Source organism: Labrus bergylta, chromosome 18 (assembly GCF_963930695.1).
Source record: "Labrus bergylta chromosome 18, fLabBer1.1, whole genome shotgun sequence".
In the NCBI taxonomy this organism is placed as follows: domain Eukaryota; kingdom Metazoa; phylum Chordata; class Actinopteri; order Labriformes; family Labridae; genus Labrus; species Labrus bergylta.
Window position 1 is genome coordinate 1741169 of NC_089212.1, and position 25845 is coordinate 1767013.

Genomic DNA, 25845 nt, shown 5'->3' on the forward strand with positions numbered 1-25845 from the left:
TTGTCAGTTGGTGAAGCTTCTTCAGGCTTATAATGGATGAAGCAGTATATGTAGCAGTTGACTCTTATGTCCACTTTGAGTGTTTGGAGAATTAAAGGCAGGCTCACACACTGTGCTGTCATTCACGCTGTATTACAGAGAGTGTGGGTGTCTTAACCAGAGTGTTGTATAAGAGCAAATAGAGAGCCAAAGACCTCCCCACGCTCACATCGTATCTGGCTTCTATTTTTAAGATTTTATTTTAAGTTTGTCCTCAAGAAAAAGGTTACCAGTTTGTTTTTTTCTTACACTGTTCTACATTGCAATATCTCATAATTTTGAAATAAACAACATCATATCCCATGAGCTGTATTTACTTGCAAACTGACAAGGCCTCATGGGAGCCCTCTTTTAGAATTGTTTGTAATTGGGGGAAAGTGGGAGGTTTGGAACGAGATAATTTTCTCTTAATTAACATTCAGACAAGTGTGTGTTTGTATATCGGTTTAAGTTTTTTTTTTTAGATCAAAATTTGTGTACTGAATTACAAAAAAGATGAATGAAGTGTGGAAAAAAAAAACATTTAACATTTTGTTTGGCCTGCAAACATGAACACAACTTCCTTATAGGATTACATTTTCAACATAATATGCACATGAAACACACTTTCACAATTCCAGTTTTCATTTTATCCCTTTTTATTTTACACAACATAACAACACAGTACATGTTGTCTTTTCTGTACAGAAGCTTTCCAGGAGCTTGTGATGAACACAGGCTGCAGTATACCAATGTCAGTGAAAAGCTCACAGGGTTTTTTTTTTTTTAATCTTCTTTTTTTTTTTTCATTCTTCCCTTTAAAAAATATCAATTTCATACGAGGTCTGTTAAAGTCTTCACCTGTTTTGTTACTTTTTGTCTCAGTTTGTGTTGGTCTACATGTCAGGAAACATATGTACTCCTCAGTAGGTAAGAAAGGCTATTAGTGAAATCTCTCTTCCTCTTTGTTTGGCCCCTCCATCCCAATCCCCCGCTCGTGGTTGTATGGAATCCTCAGTCTGGTTTCTTCATCTGTCAGAGGGTCTGTTAGTGCAAAAGAAGGCACCGACTGCTGTTTTCTTGCCACCGTATTGATACACACTTCCTATGGGCGTGTGAATGTAAGAATGGTGTTCTTTTACAGTTTTTTTTATTTGTCTTTTTTTATTTCCTGTAATAATTCCCTTTTTGTGGTAGTTTCAGATAAGGTGACAGTGATCCTGGAAATGACGTGGCAAACCCATTGTCTTGTTTTCTTTTTGTGCTATAAGTGGAATCAATGAGACAACTTGAAGACGCTACGAGACAAGGCGAGTCAGCCGCTCGCTGAATGATCCAGTGAAAACAGATAGGAAACTGCCAAAGTGAAAAAATCTGTAAATGGAACAGAAGAGTTTGGAGAAAAGTTATGAAAATGATAAAAAATGAAAAAAAAAGTTCACTCTCTTTCACTCAGGAACACGCAGTCATCGAAACACACACACACACACACACACACACACATCTATAAACAAAGCCTCCAACAGGAAAAGACACACACACACACTGAAAACGCACATTCTAAACAGCACACAGATTCAAGTGCTGCCAACACACTTGAACCTTTTCTCACACACCTCAAAACAAATCCAAACCAACACACAAAGTCACACACATAACCCCACACACACACTCATACAAAAGTGGATGATTTTAAACCAAAGTTTGTTTGATGGTTGCGGACCCGTTTGAGTTCAGACGGTGCTTTCTAGAATCCAGTCCGACTCGCACCGCCCTCTGTCTGAGTCCGCATCCCCGTCTTTCAGGAGCAGCATCCCGCTCATTGATTGGCTCCTTTTGTTCCGCATTATACGGCCTAATTTGGGCACTCCTCCTGCTCCCTGATGGGGCGAGTGAGTCTTTGAATTGCCTCCCTCACTGAGCGAGTACCTCCTCCTCGCCCTGCTCCTCCCTCCCTCTTCCACCGGGAGAGTCTTGTACTTGACGGAGGTGGAGGCGGAGGGGACAGCGCGAGGAGCCCTGCGCAGGATGGGCGTCTCTCTGAAGCGGATGGAGGGGACCGGGCTCGGGGTGGAGTGAGGGCTGGAGAACGTGGACAGTGCAAAGGGGGGCGGGGTCTGGTTGAGAGATGTTGAGTTATTGCGGTTGGTGTTGAGATTCTCTAGAGGGATCGATGAAGGGAGAAGAGCCGAGGAGGTGGAAGAAGGTGGGCGAGGGGAAGGGGAGATGAGATTTTCAGGAGTCGCCGAGGTGTTTGAGCAAACTGAGCCCGGCTTACTTGGGGCCGGCTTCCGCTTTGGCTTAGATAGTGAACCGTTGGTTGTGGTGGGCGAAGAGATGCTAGCTCTCTCTTCACCCCCCTTCTCCCGCTCCCCGCTTCCAGCGGTTGGGCTTTTGGCGGCCCAGGGCTGGCTGAGAAGGGACGTAGCTGTGGAGCAGTCAGGCAGGGAAGAGTCAGAGGACTGAATCACTGTATCCTTTCCCCCTCCTGCTTCGCTCCTTTTCTTTGAGCCTACTGAGAGGTCGTCTAATCCGATTGAGCCGTGTTTAGAGGCGCTGGGAGTCACCGTGCATCCCTGTGACTGCGAGCCATTGGTCTGTGAGTGAACATTGGTCATAGACAGAGAAACGCCTTTCCCTCCCTCACCAGGATTACACACCTGAAGAAAAAACACGAAAGTAATGTGGTGTTAATGTTATGTGTTATTTACATTTTAAACAAGAACTATTTAATAAAGGGCTGGACAAAATGACACAATATATAACCATATTTTTTTAATGGCATTTGCTGTCAGTTTTATATATATAATCCAATTCTTATTCTGTCAAAAATATGTTTTTATATGACAAACAATGTCAACCTTTTAGTGTTTGATTTAATCTACACTTCACTGTTAAGATACTTTATTTTTCACGTCACATTTATTTAAATAGAAAAGTTGGCAAAAAACACCGAAAATAGAGATTGTAGTGATATCAATACCTGATCAGAGTGAATAATAGTCATATGGTTTTTACATTTAGGATATATTTGTTGCCAAGGAATTCTTAAATGTACCTAAAATATCTGGGGCCGTATTCAAAAATCCTCCTAAGTAATAAGAGTTGCTCCTAGTGACAGAATTCTTAGAATCAGGACATTTTCTAAGAATTAACCCCTCAAAGTTAGGACTAGAGGAGTAGTGAGGAGGACTTTTAACAGGATGAGGAGGAAATGGAGAAATGTTCTCCAAACACTACATGAAGAATATTTTTGACTCATAGTTGGGCAGAACAGACAAAAAATATTTGTGCAGACATTTCAATCCATCTCTGACTTTATTCAGTACAAAGTGAGACATGTTGAGTTTCTCTACATGTGGTGACCTCCACAGGTACATCCAATCACTCATTAAGACTCTTTACTTGCTGATGTAACCTAACTATCAGCATGTGATGAAGCTGCTGCACAAGTGAGCATGTGATTTCAAACATCTTGTAGGCTATATACTTTTAAAGAACGTCTTTTTATCACACAGATGATCATTTCAAAGTGTTCATAATTACACAATGTCTGACTAGATTCTATGTTTGACTCTTTATCTCCATGTTTTTTTGGATTAACCAATCACAGCATCTGAAATAATGTGTTATGCCTAGCAATGGGGTCGACCACGCCTCCTCACTAAGATTAAAGTTTCTGCCTCTTCCTCACTCAGAGTTGCTCTGAGAATGTTCATAAATCACTCCTAGGCTAAGACTGCTTGCTAGGAATTGTTAAGCTAAGTTAGGACCTCTCTGAGAGGATTCTCAGAATGCTTGTGAATATGGGCCCTGATGTATTAAATCAGGAGAAACAGAAGGCTCTGCAAAGGCAGAATGTGCAACATTTTACACATAAATATATCCTCTGTAAAGATCTCTCTGAGTGGTGACTGTCCACAATGAGTGACGCGTGAGTCCTGCTGTCTGTGATGTTGTCTGAGCCGTGTTTACATCGTGTTTACATGGACGGGACGGCCGGCCGGCTCATCATCTTGCGTATAAAAGCTGTTTAAGTGAGCGACTAGAGAAAAGAAGAATAACATACTGTACTCTCTGCTTATTTGAACATCACGTTAGAGTTTTTAGATCACGGTCATTCCGTGTATATTAACATGCAATGTGCAGCTAAGAGCTAAGTAAAGTGAGCTAGCATTAGCATGCTAACACAACACTGCAGCTTGAGATGAGGCACTTTTTGTCCACCGCTTGTGCTTAGCGCTTAGTGCTTAATTAATGTGCGTTCCTATTTGATAACTCCTTTGTGTAAGGGTGAGGGGAGTGGGGTTGCGGGTATAGGAAGACTCAGAGTGGCGCAGGTGTTGCCACACTGTTTTGATTTAATGCTTGTGATCAAGGGGCGACATCTACTGGATCAAAAAGTGGCACATTGTTACTTTAAACATTGTAAAATTAATAAAGATGTATTCGATTGAAAAATATATTTTTGAATATTGTCTAAGAATGAAACGTTTTAAATGTAATTTACCTTGAGCAATTTTAATTTGAACACTTTTCTTACTAGGAATGGGCTTTCACAGCCGTCAATGAGACATGGTAATGTAGAACTGTAAAGACAGGATAGGATTTGGTTGGAAGCTGAGATGAACTGAATTGTAAATGGGCAAAAACGTTGATTGACTGTAATTCAGTTCATCAGAATGAGACCAGACTGGCATACAGCCACCATGTGAATAATGTCAATCTTCTGCCATAATGAAAAGCTCTTTCCTTTTATTCTTTTTCCTTTATGGCCGGAGTGGATTAAATGAGACAGACAGAGACCCACCTTGTACCGTATCATCAGGATGATGATGAAAACGAGCACAGAGGCCACTATTATCCCTCCGATGATGATGATCATTGTCCCACCGAGGAACTGAGACTGCATGAAATGACACCTCATGTACTCTGACTCGGTGCTGAACTGCACACAGCCGACCACACGTGTGGCTGTCAGAGAGGTGACGACATCATCGTAGATGGCCAGCACACAGAGGTCGTACTGGGTCCCTGCTGCCAGGTTGTTGACCAGGAAGTTCTTGCTGGATGGGGGAATCATCCTGTGGTAAAAGATTGAGGGCAGACAGACAGAGAGAGAGAGAGAGAGAGGAAAGGAAATGTTTATTTTTTAACAGCATCAAAAAATTACGACTAGATATTACTTTGAAAACGAAAAGTGTCAATTGAGCATGTTGACATAAGGTATCAACTTCCTGTATTTGTCAAGAATAATAACATTTTGCTCTTTTCCAGCTAAAATACTGATATTCCTTAAGCATTGACTTATGGACAAAGAGTTTTTACTTCCTATAATAGTCTATCAACAGTTAAACATTAACATAGTTTCTCACTTATTCTAATTTGCCCTTTTAAAATGTTAAACCTACGTAATGAATATTCAGCCATTTTGGATGTGGCAAAAAAAAAACATAGAAAATTATTTACAAAAAACGTTTTGGTCATATAATGACCATGCTGGCAAACCATGTACTTGCACATCCAGTTAGCAGCATTAGCCGTCATTTAGAAAAGTGTCTTTATGAATGTAAGTCCAGTAACAACAACAACAACAACCCCTTTTTAAGATCTGTTCTGGTGTCCTCTTAGCTCATAGTTTCAGTGTGTTCAACAACAGGTAACAAACTGGTTAAATATGGAGCTTTTATCTTTCTGCAAACAGCTGCTGTAATACCAAACGGGAGCTAAAAGAGGCTTAAAGACACATCCTACTATAGAAATGTCTTTGGGTGCACACCTTCAAGCAATGACTTTTACAGTCATGTTTACCAACTTTTGCAATAAAAATAAATACAATAATTGATGCTAGAAACAACTCTATTATATATCTATGGATCCTTTGTCTATAAGTTTTACAGGGGTTACACTAAAATCCTCCTATGTTTTCTGTATATGTTTTATGTCCAATAATTTAACATTAGAAATGGCCCTATAAAAGTTCAGTCCTATTACAATTTACAGCCCACATTAAAACAAAAGGTCCCTCTGCTTAGTTTCTAAAGGACTATAAAACCATCCTCCAGAGAAGGATGGAAAAAAAACATAGTACATTGTTCAAATGATATAAGTTAAATCCTGACCTAGATACGATGAAGAACTAAAAATAAAATGCTTCACAGGGTTGGGAGAATGAAAATGTGAAATAATCAATACACTCAGCTCCATGGTGTATAGCTTGGTGCTGAATCCTAGACATACAAAAAAAAAAACAGAAGACATCAGCAGTACAGGAGACCAATTAAATTATTTTTTACTGCATGGTTGTTTTAATGCAGATGCTGCTCCTCGGTATGCAAATATTCCACACACAAGGCTTTCAGTCAAATCAAGATAATAAACTAAACAAATAGAAAGGTTGTTTTCCGGTTTGATTTGAAGTTGGTAATTCTTCACTGGACACTTGTCACACTGACTAAACTATGCACACTTGTCCTTCAGTTTCCCTTTAAGGGCTTGTCAGCTTTCCAGGATTTTCTCATTAAAATGCTAATGAAATTCCTCATTAAAAGTAAAGAGAGCGTCTCGTGGTGTTATGCGCACGGAGAGGAGCAAAGGGCTTTTTAGGCCAGGTGGAGCATCTAGTTTAGAGTTCAAGTTAAGTGAAGGTTAGGAGGTATGTTACGGTTTAATGGTTGGTCTTCAGAGCAAGGGAGTGAATGCAGAGCTGGGTCATTAGCCTGCTCTCTGTGGAATAACAGCACAAGGCTTTCAAGAGTGTGTGTGTGTGTGTGGGGGAGCATCTGTATGACCCTATGAATACTAATAGGACCGTCTGAATGTTGGCTGACCATGACTGTTCTCCCCTTTGCTTCTCTTGATGATTTTATCACCAAAGTCCTTCCCTCCCAAACACACACAAACAGAACCACACACACACACACACACACACACACACACACACATACACACACACACACACACACACACACACACACACACACACACACACAGAGTGACATTGAAGAGTGTAGGTGAATGATAGGAGCGAGTGTCACTGCCACCTACACGCTCAGATACAAGCAGCTACATTTGTTTATGCATATATACACGAACAGAGATTAATTCCCCTTTTATTGCTTGGGCTTTGGGCTTCATTTGTGGGAATGAATGTACATGTGTGATTTTGTGTCACATTAGCCACTAAGGCATGTAAATCTCAGCTGATAATAATGTGTTTGTTTTGTAACTGGTTGGCCTGCACATTCTGAGATCATCTTATTATTATTATTTTTTCTTGCAGGCTTAAACACGGTCACACTCTCAGACACACACACACAGCTGTTTATTAGCTCATTAATATTAGATGTCTATAAGGCCTATGCTTTTATATAAGTACACAGTTATAATATTCAACAGACACAGTATGAGAGAAAGAGCTAAAACACCAGAGGTGCACACACATTTGCAGATGGTACAAGCACATGCACAGACACATAATCACACATTAAAGGCTTTATATGCAATTTTTTGAGCCAGTAGAAGTCGCCCTTGAGCACCAGCATGAAACCAAAACAACTCATGCTGCATTGTTGTGTTAGCATGCTAATGCTATTATTATTATTATTAGCTATTTATTATGCTCGTATCTGTACACTGCATGTAAATTTACCTGAAATGAGCGTGATCTAGAAACACAGTTAAGCAGTGAGTACAGTATGTTATTCTTCTTTTCTCTAGTCCCTCAATTAAACAAATTTTATACATGAGGGGAGGAGTCATCGGCCGTCCTGGCGATGTAAACAAAGTGAAGATAGGACTCTGAAAACTCTGAAAACATCACAGACAGTGGGACTCAGGTGATACACCCATTGTAGACAGTCATGGCTCAGAGTTACTTTCAGAGAATATACTTGATTTCTATTATATTTAAGTGTGAAAAATCACAAATAAATTTCATTTAATTTCATTTATTTATTTAAAAGACAGTGCACATTAATCAACATTTCTGTAAATGTGCCAGTGTTAGCCAGCAGGATAATTTTCAACTGTAGTCCTTTGGCAAGATGTTAAGTTAGGCACAGGTTGGCTAAACAATTAAAACATGTTAAAGAATACACACAGCAACAGATAACAACAGTAATAAAACAGTAATAAAATATATAACCATACAACCATTCATAAAAACCACCATGGGTTTGACAGCACAGCTACAACAATACACAGCAACACACAAACATGCACTCAGATTAAATACTATAAAAGGTGTTCACATTTTTGATTGCTTAAAAGCCAGTCCTTAAGACGGTGGGTGAATGTATGGTGGGAGGTGCAATTTCTAATCTCCACTGGCAATCTCCAATTGGTTCCATAATTTAGAGGCTCTCACAGAGAAACATAATTGACCAAAGGAGCTGGACCTAAGAGGGACTACACAGTCCCCTCTTAGTTGGCTAGGTTGTATTTGGTTATTTGCATTGCTCACCTGGTTTTTGAAGGATAGAATAGTGTCAAGGATAATACCTAGATATTTAAAATGTGTAACTGTTTGAATGACCTCCCCAGACACATAGACCTTGGGTTCACGGTGAGATACAGTGTTAGTCTTGCTAAAAAAATATACAGACTGTCTTTTTTACATTGAGATACAACTTTGAGTGAGCAAGCCATTTATGTACATGTACCATTGTGTCTCTGAGTTTGGCAGCAGCTTGGGCTTTGGTTTTTGCATGAACATACATTACTGTATCATCAGCATACATCTGAACCTCACATCCAGTGCAGACTGATGGCAGGTCATTTATATAAAGGCTGAACAGAATAGGGCCCAGGATAGATCCCTGGGGTACACCCAGTTCATTCCTCAGGGGTGGTGATGTCTCACCACTAACCCTTACACACTGAACTCTATTTGACAGATATGATCTCATCCAGTCAATTGGTTGAGAAATTAAAATAACACATTTTGTGAATGAGTATTTGATGATTGACAGTGTTGAAAGCTTTTTTAAGATCTAAGAAAATTGCTCCAACTATGCCTCATTTGTCCATTTTTGATTTGATGTTTTCCACAAACAAACAATTTGCTGTCTCGGTGGAGTGATTGGCTCTAAAGCCGAATTGCATGGGGTGTAGTGTAAAAGGACTACTGTTAAGATGCTCAGTCAATTGCTCAGCCACACATTTTTCAGAGATCTTAGACATGACGGGTAAAATACTAATCGGCCTATAGTTATTCATATCAGTTGTATTCCCAGATTTATAGACTGGAACAACAATGGCTGACTTCCAGTCCTTTGGGAATTTTCCCTCCTTAAAAGAGGTGTTAATGATTTTAGTTACTGGCCCTGTGAAAGAGGCAGCATGTTTCTTTAAAAACATAGAATCCAATCCAAATATGTCTTTTGATCTGGAATTGTTAATAGAAGTAATTATAGACTTAACTTTGGATTCAGAAATCTCTGTCAGAGTTAAAACTGGCTGTGTAATATCAATTGGTGGTGAGTATAGTGGACCACTTTGAGAACTATGTATAGTCAGCCTCACAGAATTGACAAAATGGCTATTAAAAACAGTCACTATTTCTGCTGGTCCCTTATACAGGGTTCCATTGTCTTTGATCTCCAGCTGCTTTGTTACTATATTATTTCCTTCCCCTGTTAGTTTATGCAGACAGTCCCAGATTTGTTTATGATTTCCCTTAGCGTCATGTATAAGATTAACAAAGAAGTTAGATTTAGCTGCTCTGATTTCCTTTGTTACTCTGTTTCTAAAGGACACAAATATATGCCTGTCAGTCAATGACTTGGACTTAAGAGAGTGCTTCAGAGCATTATCTCTCTCCTTCATTAATTTCCTTATATCACTAGAAATCCAGGGGAGGGTGTATCTATTATTCCCTTTAGATTTGCCTTTCTTAAGGAATCATTTTGTTATGTTTTGGATTGTGGACACGAGGACATTTGTGTCAGTATCAACATCTACACCAGCTATGATTTGGTTCCAGTTAATGTTTTCAAATTCATCAATATCAGGATAGGTATTCTTAATTGGCTAGATTTGGTGTTGGGTTTCAAGTGGGAGCGAGATTTAGTGAGCTTTCTGGCTATAAGAGTAAGGTTATGGTCAGACAGACCAGTGACCATATTGAAGGATTTTGTCACCCTTTCAGGTTTGTTGGTGAATATCAAGTCAGTTTGAGTTTTTGAGGATGAGGTTATTCTAGTGGGCCCTTTAATTAGTTGTGTGAGATCAAATTTATTTGAGACCCGTTGCAGTGCCTTATTAGTGCCTTTGTCCTCCCAATTAACATTGAAGTCACCCATTATTAGTATTTCCTGCCCTGAGCTGCATTCCCTTAGCACAGTTTCAAATTTGTCAAAGAAAATAGCTTTTGCAGATGGAGGTCTATACACTCCAATGAAAATGAAAGACATCTGTGGTGATAGGCTAATATTAAGACAAATATGCTCAAGCTCATTCTCAACTGAACAATGAACCTCTTTACATGATATATGGTCTTTGATGTATAAAAGTAACCCCCCACCTCTGCCAACAGCTCTATCTTTCCTAAAAGCATTAGGAATATGTAGGGCTGAGGATGGGGAGTTTTTATTCAGCCAAGTTTCTGACAAACATAAAAAGTCCAAGTTAGAGTCCGTTAGAATATGTTTTATCTCATCACTTTTGGGAACAAAACTGCGGATATTCAAGTGACCCCCCCCAGCAGACCACTGGGTTTAACTTGAGGGTCCCACAGCACTTTGGCATTGTTCACTGTTCATTGTCAAGGTTGAATTTTCGCAATTTTTTAATTGCTGGATTTAATCCTGCGGCTTTCCGTTGAGTAGCGCTGACTCCTTTTCTGAGAGGATTTTTGATTGGTCCACGCTTACCTGGACCACCGTAGAGAGTGTTGACAGGAAGAATGGAGTTTGTTGGTTTGAGATCGACTGGTTGTGTGTTGCCTGGGGACTGGGCAATGATCACCCTTGACGAGGAGATTCTTTGAGCCTTGTCGGGGAAGACCTGGGAGTCGTCCGTGTGGTGGATTTGCTGCTGTGCGACCTCCCCGGGGATTAGCGAGGATGTACACCGTTTCAGCGATCGTGGCTCTCCCTCTTCCTCCTTGCCAGACAGCCCCCGTGATCTTTGTTGCCGAGGTAGAAACACGGGGAAACGCCGTCCTTGCGACGCTCCCGGGCAGAGCACCGGCTGCCCCGCTGGTGCAGACGCCAGCACACCTGGTACGATCCACGGACACACACCGTCATCCCCGCTCACCGAGATCCCCGCAACGCTGGACGCCACGTTCCTGGCAGACTGCAGGCCCCCCATGGCACTCAGGTAGAAGGTGCTGTTACTCCTCCTAGTTGTGAAAGCGCTGCAGGTACCATCTTCTGCAGGTTGGTTTAGCGGGCCGGGACACTGATGAATGTCTCCAGATAGTAAGAGGCAGATGGCAATAATCAGCGTGTGGCTTTGTTGTTGTTTGGACACAGTCCTGGCGGGTTTTGTTACCCGGTTGTAGAGAGACGGGTAAACAAACGTCATGGCTATGACGCGTCTCCCGAAGCCGAAATGTTTGTTTACTTGACTTGTGTGGAGGCTTTTCAGATCAGTGGCATGGATTGGCTTTTTAGCATCGCTGAAATATTTGTGATCTTTTAAAAATAGCCCGGTGTCAATAGGCTTCAATATACTTGTTAGCAACACATATACCAAAAGAGCTCCAACTACACCTGTCCTGCCAGCTGCCGCCATTTTCCTCCTCACACCCTCCTTTAAAGTGATGAAACCCTCTTGCACGCACAGCTCTCCTTCATAGATTCTTATATATCTTTTTTTATGTAAGTGCTAAAACAACTCCAATCCACAGACCAAGAAAAAAATATGAAAATTTGAAAATTAATTAAAACCAATGTGATTGCTTTAATTTCCCCCCAAAAATAGAACATGTCCTCTTTCAAGCAAAAAAAAAAAAATCACTCATTAAAATTCAAAGTAAAAAATAAGTGCCTCTTTTACAGTAAAATAATGATTGTATTGTTGGTAATAAAAGGTTATATAAGGACCTGTGTTTGAGTGCAGCAGCAGGGCCTTGACAAATGACTGGCTGACAGCTCTGCACAGCCTCTGCAGCAAAGACTGACTCCCCCGATAATATTATACTGATACCATATGATAAAAAAAATACAATATGAAGGTAACGACTGAGTGGTTTCAACAGATAATCTACTGCCGTGAAAACCTTTTATCTCCCAAACGTCAACAAAGCATATTTCTGCCAACGCAGTGTTCTATTTAATGTTGCGTCTCTCTTAAGAATGAGGGAGAATCTTTGAAACTATAAAGGCACTCTTAACACATGGGAAAAGGAAACTTTCTCAGAAGGTCATGGAAAGTTAACTTAATATTTATTGAGATGATAATTCAAAACATAATTTTTCATATAATGTAAATTTAGTACTAAAGCCTCAGATTGAAGTCTTACTAAACGGGTGCTAAATCAAAGTGTTGTTGACACCGTCGGTTTAATTCAGTCATGATGAACAACTTAGAAAGATAGCTGTATGCTTTAAATATACTGGCATTATAAACAACAAATTCCATGTTTCACCTTCGGGATTAAATTGTTTGTTTGTTTGTTTGTTTGCTGCTCACCCATTTACACAAGTCAATATTACATTTTCTCTTTGCCCCACTGCAGAAACCTTTGCCTTCAAGATGACTCCTCCTGGACACTAGTGTATTTAAACTAGATCCATCCACTCAAGCCAATGGAACTCATGTTGCATAGCTTGTTTTTCATCGTCAACATGTAAGCCAAGATGTTATCATTTATAATTCATAGATACACCAGAGGTATAGATCATGTGTTTAATGTTGGGGGGGGGGGGGGGGGGGGGGGGGGCACCTAGTTGTGCTTCATGCTGAGTTCACAAAATACATTTTCTCTGCAAATGAGCGGATTCTTTTCCTAGTGTTGCATACAATTATTTCTTGACTGTGTGAGCCGTTAGCATCATGAACTCATCCAAACTGACTCATTCATTGTGGCTAATTTCTTTGTGTCTGAGCTGGATCTTGCTGCCAGTATTTGAAGCCCTACAGTGGGCAGATGATTGCCTTGGCCGAGACTATTACACTAATCTATCTACTCTGCTCTGCCAAGCCCTCAGCCTGTGTGTGTGTGTGTGTGTGTGTGTGTGTGTGTGTGTGTGTGTGTGTGTGTGTGTGTGTGTGTGTGTGGGTGTGTGTGTGTGTGGGTGTGTGTGTGTGTGTGTGTGTGTGTGTGGGTGTGTGTGTGTGTGTGTGTGTGTGTGTGTGTGTGTGTGCATGTCTTTAAGGGTTTCATTACACTTTTACCACACAAAAGCCAGTGTCTATGTGCGTGCACCTCTGAGTCTGCATTTGTGTACATGTCTATATGAGTCTGCAGTATATGTGTGTGAGTTCCATTATAGTAATCTTCTCCTCCCATGGCAGCCTCCTCTTCCCAGTGGCTGTAACTGAGTCTGGCTGTCTGCCAACATCCATCACTGATACAGCACTACAAGCTGGTCAACCCTCAGTGTGTGCATGGTGTGTGTCTGTGCAGAGATGTGTGTGTGCTCGTGTGTCTGTTAATCAACTTAAGCTTTTCTCACTCCAGCCGGGACAAAGCCAGTTGGACAATGTGATCCCCATTAGTCCCTCTCATCTTTTTGACTCAAGACAAATGATTGCCTCCATGCACAGAACAGTGAACTATGATACCAGATTGTTTTGTTTCAGGCCATTTCACTTGATTACGGATTGGACAAAGCCTACAGGCCACAAACATGCACTACTCCAGAAGGGGGGGGGGGTTAGAAAAGGCCAACACACAAGACCAGGGCTTCTAGGTCGAGCTGGAGCACAGCGATAAGGGGCCATGGCTTCCTAATAACTCAGCTGTGTGTCATCCCTCAGCAGCTGCCCCAGCAGCAAAGCCCAGCCTGGTCATGTGTGACAAATTCCAATGTTTTAAAATGATATCAACTGCTTTGGGCTAGCTCATTAGTAGTTTCATGTTGCTGCGGAGAATATTGTTTTTTTGCAAATCATAAGGGGAGTTCAAGTTGTCCTGTTTGGGGAAAAAAACACTGAATTTATTTTTCATGCATTGTGGCCTTTTTTTTTTTTTAGAGAGATTTCTGAGGGACACCTGGGGTTACTGCTCATCAGGAATTTTTGGTAAGCGAGGAAACTTCTGGGTTAAAGGCATGCGTCTATTAACAGCTTTTTTTTGCGCTGTTGCTAGGATACAAAAGTTAACTTCTGCTTTCCTTGGCAGTGACCATTAGGGCTGTGTTAAAAAGCTCTGTGTGCCTAATATTGCCATGCATTCAAGGGAATATACAAAGAAAACATGAAAACAATGTGATTAAATCCTCTCCTGGCATACGCAGCAGCTGTGAAACTGGAAATTGTTTCCTTGAAAATAAGTTTTCTCTCCTCCATTTTTGTAGACAAAAGCTGATATCAGAAGTCCCGCCCTTCTTGATTTTGATTAGTCACTGCAGTGACACTGAAAAAAGCACAACTGTGTTCCAAAAGTTGAACTGTTATCAGCTGAAAGCGATGTGAGCGCAGCGAGAAAAATAGCCAATGGGCGCTGCCATCACAAAAAAACTGCCTTTGAGTACACAAGCCTTAACTCTTTAGTTAACTAATTTTTTAGTACTACAAAGCTTGTTCATTTATAACCGTAGTACATCACCAAGGTGTTCTGCCGAACACCTCACCTGCTTCGGAGAAGGTTATGTGTCACATATGATTTTACATATGAAATATAGACTATGAATAGAACTTCTTTATTTGTGCTTCACTGATATCATCCCACAACAGAGACTGAAAAACACTGGATCCTTGAAGTTATTGTACCAATGATAGTTGTCAAGCATACTATACTTTCACTTTAGCTCCATAGTGCTACATTAGTGACCTTTGAGACTGCAGCTAAAATATTACATCTTCAACTGTCAAACATGCAGCATGCATATATCTGTGCAAAAAATTACTTTAAGGACAAAAAAACGGGGGTTATTAAAGTCTGATCTATTATAGACTATGACGGTCTGCTGTTGGCAGACTTGATCATGTCTGTGATTGGTCATATACTGCAGTGCTAACCATGCCTGATTATCTGCTTAGTGAGATCTCATTTTTTAGGGTTAGGGAAGCCAGGTTACTGAAAGAGACCCTGGTTGTGTTGAACTGACTTTGTAGTGCAGGCCTCTGGAAACTTACCAGCATTGCACCTGGTTAAACTTTTAAACTTCTTAAATCAAAATGCAAGATTTAGATGCACGCTTTATGCTTCAGCAGAGTGATGTTGAATAGTCGCTGGACTTTTCATGCAACTTTTTTGAGTATTTGATAAGAAAAGATACCTTTCTTGTCTTTTTTTTTAGAGCAGCTTAGCTTAGCTCAGCATAAAGACTGATAACATGGGGGGAAAGCTGTCCTTGATGTCACACACCGCAACATTAACAGCAAAGGTTTTTCAGCTAGTTAGTTTATGTAGGAACAAATTCAGTGAATCTGGAAGTCTATTACTCCATAACACTCAGAACACAACTGTTTGAACAAAAAAAAAAACAATAGTGATGCCAAGAAAGAGATGGGACCAAATATGGGGCTTGCTTATCTCAGTGTAGGATGTCCAATTATTTCAGATAATGGTATTCAGTGCTTCTAGCTTAAAGCCTTCCGCTATGCAAGCTGGTCTAAATTTAAAAAGCCTGAAACATGAAAACTTTGTCAAATAGGGAAATAAAAAGCAGCAAAGGCTGCAAAAGGAATCATTTTTCCTTAACATTGCACTTTTAAAACATGTTTAATTAATTGTTTGTGTGTGCTTAATGGTAACTGAGCATAATCAAGCTTTCTTTCTTTCTTATTTAACACACCTTTCTATGCTAATTTTTGTTGATTACTAATGGGACTATCTCACAGAACATCACATTGTACTGAAGGCAACAGTACGATCAGAACATTTAAGAATAACTGGTTTCTAAGCACAAAGAGAAGAGGAATAATGGGGGTTCAACTCCTGCCCCATTACTCTTGACCTCAAAGCTAATATGCTTTACACAGCAGATGGCACATGCCATGCTCTGAGTCTCTAACACAGACAGAAAACATTGCAAAAGCTAGCTTCTTATCTTTGTTTTACCATGCTTAATGCTGCCCCTGATGGCAGAGCTAATGGTTAACGGGCATGCACACAGCTTGTACTCTGAAGTGGAACAGGAAGTTTGAGCCCGGGCCAGGGGGGATTTACTAACACCTCCCCATCCAATGTGATCCATGAAACCCCGTTCAAAGTCAGTCTCAGGGACAAAGTCACTGTTGCAGGTGGTCTAGCAATGATTTTTATAGTTTGCAATGGAATGAAACTGTTCACACCAGTTTTAAAGACTTACTCGGATGTTTTGAATATTTTTGCACACTTAAAATGCTTGAGTAAAAAAACTACAATTATCCACACCTTTTGATTCTCTTTTCCTCACAATCACCACCCTACAATTAAAAACTCAAAGAAGAGAAATAGCAGAGTCTTCAGCTCCATTATGTCTGAATGTTCCCTCTTAAAATTGTCTCTCTTATTAGTGAAACTGGAAAGAAAGAACAGCAAACAGGTGGCTGCTGAGGTGACGCGTAGAGGAGTCGCCATTTTTGGGCTTTTAAGGAATTATGTGTTAATTAATTACTACTTTCAGAGAGAAGTATGAATAAAAGATCTAATCAAAGGAATTATAATTTTGGAAATGTGTTTAATGAATATCAAATTCCTCTCAGGAGTCGCATGCTAACGAGGCAGATCAAACTGGGCTCTAGCAGCTGAAATCTGCAGTCAAAAGAGGTTTAATTACACAGAATAATCAAAAGCTTTAAAGCTGCTCTAGTGAAGTTTATACTGAAAATGAATGACATGACTCTGTTTTATAGAAAGATGAACAGCAAAGGCTTCAACAAACACTGCAGTCTCTCTCATCTACACGAATCAGGTTCATATTTTAAGTCATTTTTAAGGTTTGATGGATCACAACACGTTGTCATGGTTGACTTTCACTACTCTTATCAACCTTGTTTCCAGACAGGAAGTTGTTACATGCAAATGCATCTCTTAAAACTGACTCAGCTGTGGCTCAGAGAGAAGGTACAGTAAGGGGTTCGATCCCCAAGATCCTGCAGCCTCATGTCAGATGTGTCTGTGGACACACAAGTTGCTCCAGCTGCTTCGTCGGTGGAGTGTAAATGTGTCTGACTGGATTAGTTAATAATGATGGACACTTTAGCGACCTCTGCCATCAGTGTGTGAATGTGTAGGTGTGACCTACGGTGTAAAAATTGCTTTAAGTAGTCAGAAAACTAGAAAAGCGCTCTACAAGCTCAAGTCCATTTAATGTTTACCATTTATGTTTTGCATACAGACAAACTTAGCAACTGTCTACCCAGCTAAAAGGATTTTTTTCTCCCCAGAGTTGCTAGCTAGTAGGTGGTTAAAACATGATAGGTAATACTTAAATTGTACTCTATCTAGTGAACACGTAAATAGACACAGTTTTGCTTACAAGTGTTGCATTTAAACTTCATAAAGTGACTTTATATGTCAGTAATCTTAATCTTAATCTTAATATTAAAGTTCCCACACACCCAAACAGACAATTGATTTAGGTATAACATTTAATTTAAAGTCTTTATATGTGATTTTTCACACTTAAATGTAGCAGAAATCAAGTATATCCTCTGAAAATAATGACTGTCTACAATGGGTGTAACACCCGAGTCCCACTGTCTGTGATGTTTTCAGAGTTTTCAGAGTCCTATCTTCACTTTGTTTACATCGTCGGGACGGCCGGCTGACTCCTCCCCTTGTGTATAAAAGTTGTTTAATTGAGGGACTAGAGAAAAGAAGAATAACATACTGTACTCACTGCTTAACTGTGTTTCTAGATCACACTCATTTCAGGTAAATTTACATGCAGTGTGATGATACGAGCATAATAAAGATCGCTAGCATTAGCATTCTAACATGCAGCGCGAGTTGTTTTGGTTTCATGCTGGTGCTCAAGGGCGACATCTGCTGGAACTAAAAATCACATATAAAGCCTTTAATGCCAACCTGCCTGACTGTGAAACTGATATTAATCACAAATTAATCATTATTCTCTGATTTTCTTCACGTCCTTATTCAAACATACTCTATACTCTTTTAGATTTCCCTATACTGCCCTTCTTTTTCTTTTTTTTCCTTCTTCTGAAGCCTCCCTCTATCACTTCTTCCCACCAAGTTATCCTTACATCTGACAACCAGCAGAGGCCCCAGTTTTCACATTCCTCTATTCCTAATTTTGATAACAAACAGATGGCAGAATCTCATTTTCCTGCTGAGCTCAGTGCAAACAAGCCCAGCAGAGTCGATGTCAAAGGGCTGTGCAACGAAAGCTGTCCCAGATGCGGGGAAGACGTCTCAGCACTATCTGAAGCTGGGTGTGGACCTCCATCTACCCAGCTCAGCTCCATTCTTCCACTTTAGCTGAATCATCTTTATTTCTCTCTGTGCTGCTGCAGGCTCCTCCTACTTTTCCATCCATGCTTGCTTCCGTTATTCATTATTACTTTCACATTGGAGTTAGTTTTTTTTAGTTTCTTGCATTATTTGTTTGATACTTCTCATCATGTTTTCTTACTCTCCTTCTCGTATGATTTTCTGCTCCATTTTCTCTCTTCCTTTTGATCGCTCTCCTCTTCCTTTCTTTCCATTTTTTTTCCATTCTAACCTCTTCTAACCCTGCTAACATATGACCCCATATTGCCTGTCCTTTTCTTGTTGTATCAGTCTTCTGAATCTCCCCTCTATAACCTCTTCCTACCAAGTAATACTCACTTCTTTTATGACCTATACACTCTTATTTTGTTTCTTCCTTTCTTACAGTTCCTCTGCACTACACTTTCTTCCTTTTCGCTTCCTCCTTCTTTTCACCTTTCTCTCATTCCCTCTTTTGAATTCCCTCATCTGATTGAAGAGAGCCATGTTAACTCTCTTAACACTGTTCCTTCCTATCCCTCCTTCCTCCCTTGCTACCTTTGCTGACACTCTTTTTTAAAATCGCTCCTCCTTCCCTCCTGAGTCATCATTACTGCTGCGGTATTTTCCTCTATACTCCTTGTCCGTGTTTAAAACCCCATAGACTACTTACAACAATAACACTGTAATGTTAGGCCCGCTATGTGTTTATGTTGCTATAAAATCAGAGTTGGAACATTATGGCAGGATAAAGGCAGATGTTTTTTCACGCCCTTAAGCACAACTGAGCAAGGTGTAATACCTGGGCCGCAGGGACCATTGGCAAGGATAAACTGCATCCCACCAGAGAGAGAGCGAGAGAGAGAGACTCTGTCTTTTTAAAGGCCTAAATTCACCCCCCTCCCTCCCGCCCCTCTCCCCTGTTGTGTTGCCTCATAAAAAAGCTTGCCACACAATTTGCTTGATGGCAAATGGCAACCAGCCCCTGTAGCTTGATGGATCTACTGGAGTGGAAAACAACCAATGAAAGCACATATGAGGAAAAAAAAGCAACAGAACAGAAGTCAGATGAGATGAGATGAGGAACAGGATGGAAAAATAATGAATTCTACGTCTGTTCTTCACTGAATTAGGCATGCAGCATTTGTCTAAAGTCCATGTGAAGCAATAAAACCTGTATTTCAAGTTTTTATACTACAGAATCCACCATTATCAAGCACCAGGCCAAATTTGAGTACTGAAAAAAAAAGGAAAAATCATGGACGCACTAATCTTTGCTCTGGGATGATATGGGCGTGTCCATTGAATGCACTGAAAACATGCTTGCTGGAAAGACTGTCAAAAAGTGATACGACCGGCTAATGGAGGGTTCATCTGGCTGCTCCATTTGGACCTGTCCATCCCTGCATGTTTGACCCACCAAAGCTAGAATCAACTTCAGAACTTTAGGTCACTGACTTCCTCTTTCCTTAGTGAATTTAAAAAAGCTAAACATAGCTTTTCTTCAAACTCTGGCATCCAGAGAAGATGCACTTGCAGAATAGCTAGCTAGGAAAAACTGCAGACTGTAATGTTGAAACTTACCTAATATACTACTACACTAATTAAAAATAAAATTATTTTTTGTCTCTCTAGTCAAGTAACAAACACTTAAGTATGATTTTTTATTTATTTACTAAACAAGATGTGTATTAAGGCTATCATTTGGAAGTCATTCTTTCTCTAATCCCAGAATGACTTGCATTCATTCAAACCCTTAAGTAAGTGCACTAATTTGGTCTACATCTGAATAAGAGCACATTCCATTTTGTGGCCGCATTATGGTCGTAGATGCTGCCAGTGAGTTTTATTATCATCATGGACAAGGCTTTCATTGTTCAATAAAAACCAATGAGGTGTGAGGGGCCAGAGAGTTCTGCTGTGAAAGGTCAGAACATTATCTCCTTGACCTGACCTGACTTAATCGAGATCCTTTATAGTTTGCTTTCTTTAAGCTAGATAAAATAAATATCTTTGGTTTTATAGTTTTCAGATGGATGAGAGGCATTTGTATAAAAGTACATGTAACACGAGCTGGATGTTTGTAGTGCAGAAATGAATATGAAAATGCAGTGCTCCATAAATCTCTTCTTGTAGACACAACTAAATACAAAAAATTGTTTAACTCAATTTACGATCATATATTTTCTCGAAAAGAAGCCACAGAACAAGACAAATTTACTTTCCCTGTGAATGAGGGACTTAGAGGTAGTCATTGTGTAGTTCACAAAGTTCACAAAGGCTGAGTCATTTTGGGAAAGTTTGTGATTATAACAGAGATTTTGATTGCATTTTATTTGCAGGGCTCACGACTAACTTGTTGCATCACACTTTTGTCCTTTGAGTGGACCAGTACCAAATGAAACACCAAACAGTACATCATCAGGTCTTAATGTGTGACACATATGACGGTATTTAATATTACTTTATATCTTTTTAAGTAGCCCTATTGTTGAACATAGAAAACAACTGTCATTTAGATTGTACTTATGACACCTGTTACAGATAACGAAAAATAAACCCTACATTTATTGACTCATAATACAAGTAAGTTCACATTTTTGTAGGTCTTAAAAGGTGCCCTCTTGGCCAGGTCACTCTTGTAAAAGAGATCTTGATCTCAATGGGTCATTACCTGGTTAAATAAAGGTTAAAAAAAAAAAAAAAATGACTGGCCTTGAAGATGCTTGACTGAAACATTCTGACAGCCTGTGAAACATTAAGACAGTTAAGCAGTTTAAATAATAAGCAGTTTAAATAATAGATTGAAATGATTAGTTAGTCAGCCTTTCTTCTATCTTTTTAATTATATTGAGGGGTGTATACTGCTATGACAAACTGGCTATAAGACCTGCCTTCTGAAAAGAAAAGACAAAACTTAAGCAGGAGAACCTGTGTGAAAAACATCAGCACTGTATCAGTAAACATCTGCCTGTCTCAGGTGTCCTTGAGACACAGAATCCCTGCCAGCTGCATGCAGCATTGTGCTCTGTAGCTGACACTGACCTCCCACTGGGAGCAGAGGTGGGCTGGGTTTCTTTGCTGGAATCAATACAGAATCTAGTTATATTACTGCTGCAATTGAGATGTGCAACCTATTATACATCCAGGATAGGCTCACATAATGGGAAGGACATGCCTGTGAAAGCTTTAAACTGTCACACACTCATCTGTTTACACAGACAGCTGAAAAATGAAAATACATCCAGCATCCCTCCCTAGACCCAAAGCATCGTGCTGAACAAGGAGGGGGGGGGTGCTGCAGAGATGTGCACCAAATCAATAAACTCTTACTGAACTTGAATGTAAGCGTCCTGTTTGCGACAATACAACCAGTCTTCCCTTTGTATACCTTTCTATTTCCCTCCTTCCCTTTCCTTGAACTCTCCCCCTAATGTTTCCCACACATATTTTCCCTCCCCTCCTTCTTTTTTCTATCTCCATCACTGTCCTTTCTTGCCTCTCTTCTCTGTTATTGAATGTAAAAAAAACAAAACAACGGATCAATGGGTCATTTCTTTTTGCCAGTGGAGGTGTTGAATGGAAATCAATTGGCTATCTAAAGACAAGAGGTGTGCAAAATAACACAGAGAAACTCAAATGACTTCGGTGCTTAATATTGGGGGGGAAAGAAGAGGACAGGGGAGCCAGAGTAAGAGGAGGGGGCATGAAAAGACAGGAAGACACACAGGATTCTTTTAGGCCACCATGCTTTACAACGTAGTTCTTTCCAACCAGAATCTTTAATGGTGTTTTCACGATTGTTTCTTAGAGTGCCCGAGCACGATTGCTCTCCCCCTCCCTTGCTGGTCTGCGTTCATATTAGTAACATCGTTCCGTACCCGAGTACACTTATGTATGTACACAGCTCGTAGTTGGTTTGCAAATCCGCCAAAAAGCAGAAAGAAGTAGAAGCAACCATGGCAACCACTCATGGGCGGAGTCCATCCTGCTAACTGTGGATGTTTTAGTCATTTCTGAGACGCCAACATTGACTCTTTTTCTACTTCCACATCAATCATTTAGCTCAGAGGACGAAATGGGCCTGTGCTGTGATAAGAAATTTTTTTGAAGCGATAGGAGCCACCAAAGGTTTGGACTTATGTCATATAGTGGCCTTCCCTAATATAGCACGGTTGTGTTCACATCTCCCGCCGACCGTACTTGAGTACACATGATTTGGCCCCAGAGCACCATCTTCAAGCAGACTCGGGCACAGTTACCAAACCGAAAGAACCAGACTTTGGGGTCAAGCGCACTCGTATCCGGGCCCTGGTCCTTAATGTGAAACTACCCTAAATCTTAATAATAATCCAAGATGTGTACAAAGGCTTTGTTCTGCCTTTGTTAATTAAAGAGAGTACAAGAGAATGAGAAGCTATCTTGAATTGAAAAGATAAAACTTTATATCTGAAAGACAGACATCTTTAAAATCCTATCAGGGGGTTAAATGCTGGTGAATTATTTGCAGAGATTTTGAATGAATATAAAAAGGATAATAATACCAACCGATTTTTCCATGAAAGATGGCACTTTGTTAATTATACATTGGTATCTTCACAGAGAGATAACCACTGTAAGAGATCAGGGAAATTCAAATTCAAAGCTCATAGTGATAAAATCAATCTTCAGAGAATGATTTGATAACAACCTTAAGCATTGTCATCATCATGACCCAGACGGTCAATTTCAATGCTCCCTCAGATCTTGATGATGATGATGAAGTATGTATATAAAGGGGATTAGCAATGATATGAAAGGCAGATAATACTGGCAGATTTCCCTACGAAAAGCCTCTGTGTGTTTGTTAATTCCCTCTCCCCCATTTCGCCGGAGTAAATATTTAGCTCAAATAACAATCATTCCCTGTGAGATCGATGTAATCTGTGTAATCCAGAGCAAACAGCAAAAGTCAAGAAGGACCAGCGGAGCTCTCCCTGTCAAGGCTGTCCTGGTGAGTCAGCAGCACAGAGTTTTGCTGCCTTGTTTTGTCGGGTTTGCCTGAGGATCATGAACTTTCTCACATCGATGTTTATCTTCCGTCTTTGCTTTCCATCCTGATTTTATTTCTGTGCTGATGTCATTCATCCTGTTGGGTTAGGGTTAGGGTTAGCTGTCCTAGCAGCTGTACTTGTTGGACTGCAATAAACCATGACAAATACCATATGCCTAAAAACATTTCTTGTAGTCTTCACCAATGCTTGTTTAAGAATGACGCAATCAGTAGCAAGGATATGGTAATTAAACTCTATTGGCATTTTCCTTTGGCAAGAGGCAGGGATACACTCTTTATCGGTTGCCTAGATGTACCATGCCTTTCAACCAATAACAGCTGGGATGGACAGATTTAATTTTAGGTATTGTGCATATGTATAGAGTTTATTTTTATTTTCCTGAAGCCTATTTTTAAGTACAGGAGCAAAGCATTTCAGCAGCACCCTCACAGCACCCTTATAGTTACCTCATACCAACCTCTTAGTTCCCTTGTAGCACCCTTTCTAGTGCTCTTGTAGCACCCTTATAGCCCTTATTGTTTCCCCTTTTACTGCTCCTGTAGAACCCTTATGGAGCTCATAAAGTGCTCTCATAGTGAACAGATCCCAACAGGATAATTAAAGTTTCATCTAATCTACTGTAATATAATCTGAACAACACAGACTGGGGTAATGCTCTGCCTCCACATCAACCTTAATGATTCCATTGTGTGAAAATTCAGGGTGATGCAGCGTTTCTGTCAGTCTTACCTGTAAACCAGCGAGTCATCTTGGCTCCCATTGTACTGTATCTGGAACATCCTGATGCCTGGAATATTCCTCTGGAAATTGAACTTGATAAGAGCCGTGGATGAAGTGGCCTCAGCTGTCACCACCCGCTTATCCACCCCACCCTTCACGTCACCCGTCACATTGCTCCCATTGGCTCCGCCTCGGGTCGACGTGGAAATGTCCGACGATCCCGGGTCGGGCTCCTGGATGTTGTTGGTGTTGTTGGAGATGTGTGGGAGTTTGATAATAACCAGGTCTATTGTTTGATGGGCTTCACCAGCAGGGTTGGAGGAGATGCAGGTGAAGGAGCCGGTGTCTTTCACAGTACTGATGAGGATGTCAAGAGTCCCGTTGGTATAAACCAACGTTCTGGAGGAGTTAGAGACCAGTTTGCCCTCAGGAGAAATCCAGTGGATAGCTGGCTCTGGGTCTCCTCTTGCCTTACACCTGTCAGAAATGAAAGCAGTATAGAATATGTCAGAAACAAGACAGAATGGGGTCAAGTGTGCAGAAGAAGAGTGTTGCTTGAGGGACTTTTTTTGGGTTCTCTCCACCAACCGTTCCCAGACTGAGAGGGAAAACACAGATCATTATCTGCTGTGTCCACCGTACACATTAGAGTCTTACAATAACCATTTTAATTACACTGGATTTGTTTTGTGAACGTGTTGGCCACCAAATATTCTTACCAGTACTGAGTGGGACATGGTCGATATTAGGAAGGGAAAGAGCTTTAGAGAACGTGGGTGCACTTTGGTTTTTAATTTAAATACCATATTGCATGGTTCACTTTCTTAGATGGCAAAGAAAACAATTATAGCTTCACCTCTGAGATGCCACAACCTGAGAAATTTTGTCAACAGAAATTACTTTAGTAATTTATTGTCAACAAAGGTGCTGAAAACAGCTTTTGACAACTCTTAGTGACAAATCCACAAATTAAGCTAATTTGACATTATAAAGTACTTTGAAGTTGTCCAAATTAGAAACATTTGAAAGACAAGAGGCCAGTGTGAAAAATTATAACCAATCCTCTAAGTGTTGTTTTCCTCCTCCTCAATTTTTGATTTGAACAAGCACGCTTCAATTTATGTAAAGTTTAAGCTACTGTGAGAAGGGACAAGAAGATTTAAAAAATGTGTCATTAACACCTTTACATGACTTCTTGCATTTCCATGGCTTCTTGATGTTTAACTCATGAAAATGATGCTGACGTTGAACCCTTCCATACATAGTCTAAGAACGAGGTACAATAAGGGAAACAGGATAATAGCATCTCATTGATTCCCCCCCCATCCCAATTTCATTATTATTCCATGTTTGTAAAAATAACATCTATCATGAGTGGAAGGGTGTGACCAATATATATGCAAATAAAATAATCATCATATCTCAGACCTGTTGGTGTCTTCATTTACTTTCAGTCTGCTTAAAATTTGAGTGTGATGCCCCTGTCTTGTGCTTCATTGAATATTGGAAAGTATT

General features: G+C 40.2%; 1 protein-coding gene across 4 annotated transcripts in view; it reads right to left on the bottom strand.

Moving 5' to 3' along the window:
* Positions 1-659: 659 nt before the first annotated feature.
* lrfn5a (leucine rich repeat and fibronectin type III domain containing 5a) overlaps positions 660-25845 on the bottom strand; it is a 141593-nt gene continuing 116407 nt past the window's right edge. For all 4 annotated transcript variants that reach the window (XM_065966415.1, XM_065966416.1, XM_020648464.3 and 1 more), the window contains 3 exons: positions 24340-24807; positions 4829-5102; positions 660-2678 (listed from right to left, as the gene is read on the bottom strand). In XM_065966415.1, the coding sequence (XP_065822487.1) occupies positions 1752-2678; positions 4829-5102; positions 24340-24807 (1669 nt within the window). In that variant the 3' untranslated portion in view covers positions 660-1751. The remainder of the gene's footprint in view (positions 2679-4828; positions 5103-24339; positions 24808-25845) is intronic.